Here is a 2,338-nt window from a genome sequence, read left to right on the forward strand (position 1 = left end):
TGGGGGCACGGGGGGGTTGAGTGGAACCTGGACCCCCAGACCTGAAGGCACTGGCCACTTCTGGGTCTTGCTAGCCAAGCCTGGCTGCTGTGGGGGTGAGGTGGGGGTTTGGCAAGGGTTGGGGGGGGCAGGGCTAGGCAGTGCCCCCCATAACTGCTCCTTCCTTTTCCAGGGCAGCGGCAGCAACTTTTACTACGAACCAGAGAGAATTGCAACCCCCCCAAAACCGGCTCCATGTGGCTCAGCCCCCCTTAAACCCCCCAGCCCCCCCTGGGGGGGAATTAAACCCACAGAACAAAAATCCTTTTAAGTTGGTCTTTTTGTTTGGTTCTGGAAGCTGATCTCCCCCTCCCCCCCCCGGGTGCTCGGAACACTACATGGGTGCGAAGGGGGGGATTATTTAAAGGGGCGGGAGAGAAATTGACAGAAGCAGGGTGGGAAGCCCCCCTGAGCATTTTTTGGAATGGCCCCCCCCAACCTGGCCATTGTGGGTCTGAGCCCCCCAAAGTCCCTGCAGATCTCAGGCCCCTCTGTAAGGGGGGGTGCCCCAACCCCAGCAGAAAAGACTTTCTGCCCGCTCCCCCTGCAGGCCCCCCCTTGTTTAGCCTCTCCTAGGTCAAAAAGGCTAGTGAGTGACAGGGGAGGGCACAGTATCCTGCTGCCTTCTCATTGGCTGAGGTGATCCTGAAGTGTCTGCTTCCTGTTGTCTTCCCCCTCGCCCCCCAGCTGTGGGGCAGCTGTTGCTGGGGCGATGCCCCTGTTCCGGCCCTGCCCCCCACTCTAAAAGGGCCTGCTGTCCACCCCACTGTTGGGAGGATGGGGCCCACCTGGCTGAGGAGGTGGAGCTGCTCCCCCTGCCCCAGCACTCCCGTTGCCTCCCTGCTGGAGCTCTCGGGGTGTGGGCAAAGGAGGGGTGTCCTTGGTCACTCACTAGCTCCCCCTTCTGTTGCCCCCCCTCCAGGTTCAGCCCCCCCCCACCCTGCTGTCAAGGGGTCACTACCCCACCCATTTGTTAATCAGCCTCAATAAAAGAAGTTTAATACGAAGCTCTGGTTCATGTCTCCTGCTGCGACCTGCTCTGGGGGGGAGCAGGGGGGAAACGTGCTGTGTCTCTATCTCCTCCCCCACCCTGGGGTGTTCACTTCCTGTCCTAACCCGGGGCCTACTCCCCCTCTCTGCCCCTGCAGAAGTGGGGGGGGCTGTTCCTGGCCCCGATCTCATGGGGGGCTATGCAGGATGTGTCTCTGTCATGGCTGGTGTGATTTGGGGGGTGGGGTGCTGGGCAGCACCTGGCACAAGCAGAGGCCCTGGTTTTGGTGGGGGGTCTGGCCGATAGTGCCCCCTGAGTTTGGCTGAAGTGTATGTCTCTCTTCCCTGCCCCTCCTCCCTCCCTCCCCCCCCCGCGGGGTGGCTGCTGCAGCCACTGGTGCAAAATCCACCTGGGTCTTGCCAGGCTGAGTGTGGGGGGCAATTCCTCCTGCCTGCCTTAAAATCAGAGCCCGTGAGGGGCACCCGCTGTCCTGTTTACCTCCTGGGCCCTGTGCAGGCACCTGGGCTGCAGGGGGAGCACCAGCAGAGGTAGCGCCCCCTAGAGGCCTGGGGCAGCCATTGGCTCCTTCCTGTTCCCAGCTGGTGCTGGGGGTCTCTCTGAGCAGCAGCTGCAAGCAGAGGGGGATGGGGCAGAGTTACGTGCCAGGGCAGGATGTGACAGGTGGGGCGGGGCCAGGCACACCCAGGGGGCGGAGTTTCATGCCAGGGCAGGATGTGATGGGTGGGGCGGGGCCAGGCACACCCAGGGGGCGGAGTTTCATTCCAGGGCAGGATGTGACAGATGGGGCGGGGCCAGGCACATGCAGGGGGTGGAGTTTTGTGCCAGGGCAGGATGTGATGGGTGGGGCAGGGCCAGGCACACCCAGGGGGCGGAGTTTTGTGCCAGGGCAGGATGTGATAGCCAGGGTGCAGGGCCAGGCACATCGAGGGGGCGGAGTTACATGCCAGGGCAGGATGTGATGGGCGGGGTGCAGGGCCAGGCACACCCAGGGGGCAGAGTTTCATGCCAGGGCAGGATGTGATGTGCGGGGCCAGGCACACCCAGGGGGCGGAGTTTCATGCCAGGGCAGGATGTGACAGCCAGGGGGGCGGAGCCAGGGACACCCAGGAGGCGGAGTTTCATGCCAGGGCAGGATGTGACAGCCAAGGGGGTGGGGCTGGGCACACCCAGGGGGCGGAGTTTCATGCCAGGGCAGGATGTGACACCCAGTGGGGCGGGCCAGGCACAGCAGAGACGCCAGGGGAGGTCTGACCATCCCTGGGTCACACAGCAGTTCCCCCCCTACCC

At 63.7% G+C, this 2,338-nt stretch overlaps 2 protein-coding genes across 2 annotated transcripts in view; one reads left to right on the plus strand and one right to left on the minus strand.

Moving 5' to 3' along the window:
- The window catches only part of SLC2A4 (solute carrier family 2 member 4), a 197,339-nt gene that overhangs the window by 44,961 nt on the left and 150,040 nt on the right, over window positions 1–2,338 (plus strand). The gene's annotated exons all lie outside the window — the stretch shown is intronic.
- The window catches only part of GPS2 (G protein pathway suppressor 2), a 10,799-nt gene continuing 9,515 nt past the window's right edge, over window positions 1,055–2,338 (minus strand). Inside the window, exon 8 of the mRNA XM_032794530.2 lies at window positions 1,055–1,078. Coding sequence (XP_032650421.2) covers window positions 1,055–1,078 — 24 coding nt within the window. The remainder of the gene's footprint in view (window positions 1,079–2,338) is intronic.

The sequence above is a fragment of the Chelonoidis abingdonii genome, chromosome 11 (genome assembly GCF_003597395.2).
Source record: "Chelonoidis abingdonii isolate Lonesome George chromosome 11, CheloAbing_2.0, whole genome shotgun sequence".
Classification (NCBI taxonomy): Eukaryota; Metazoa; Chordata; order Testudines; family Testudinidae; genus Chelonoidis; species Chelonoidis abingdonii.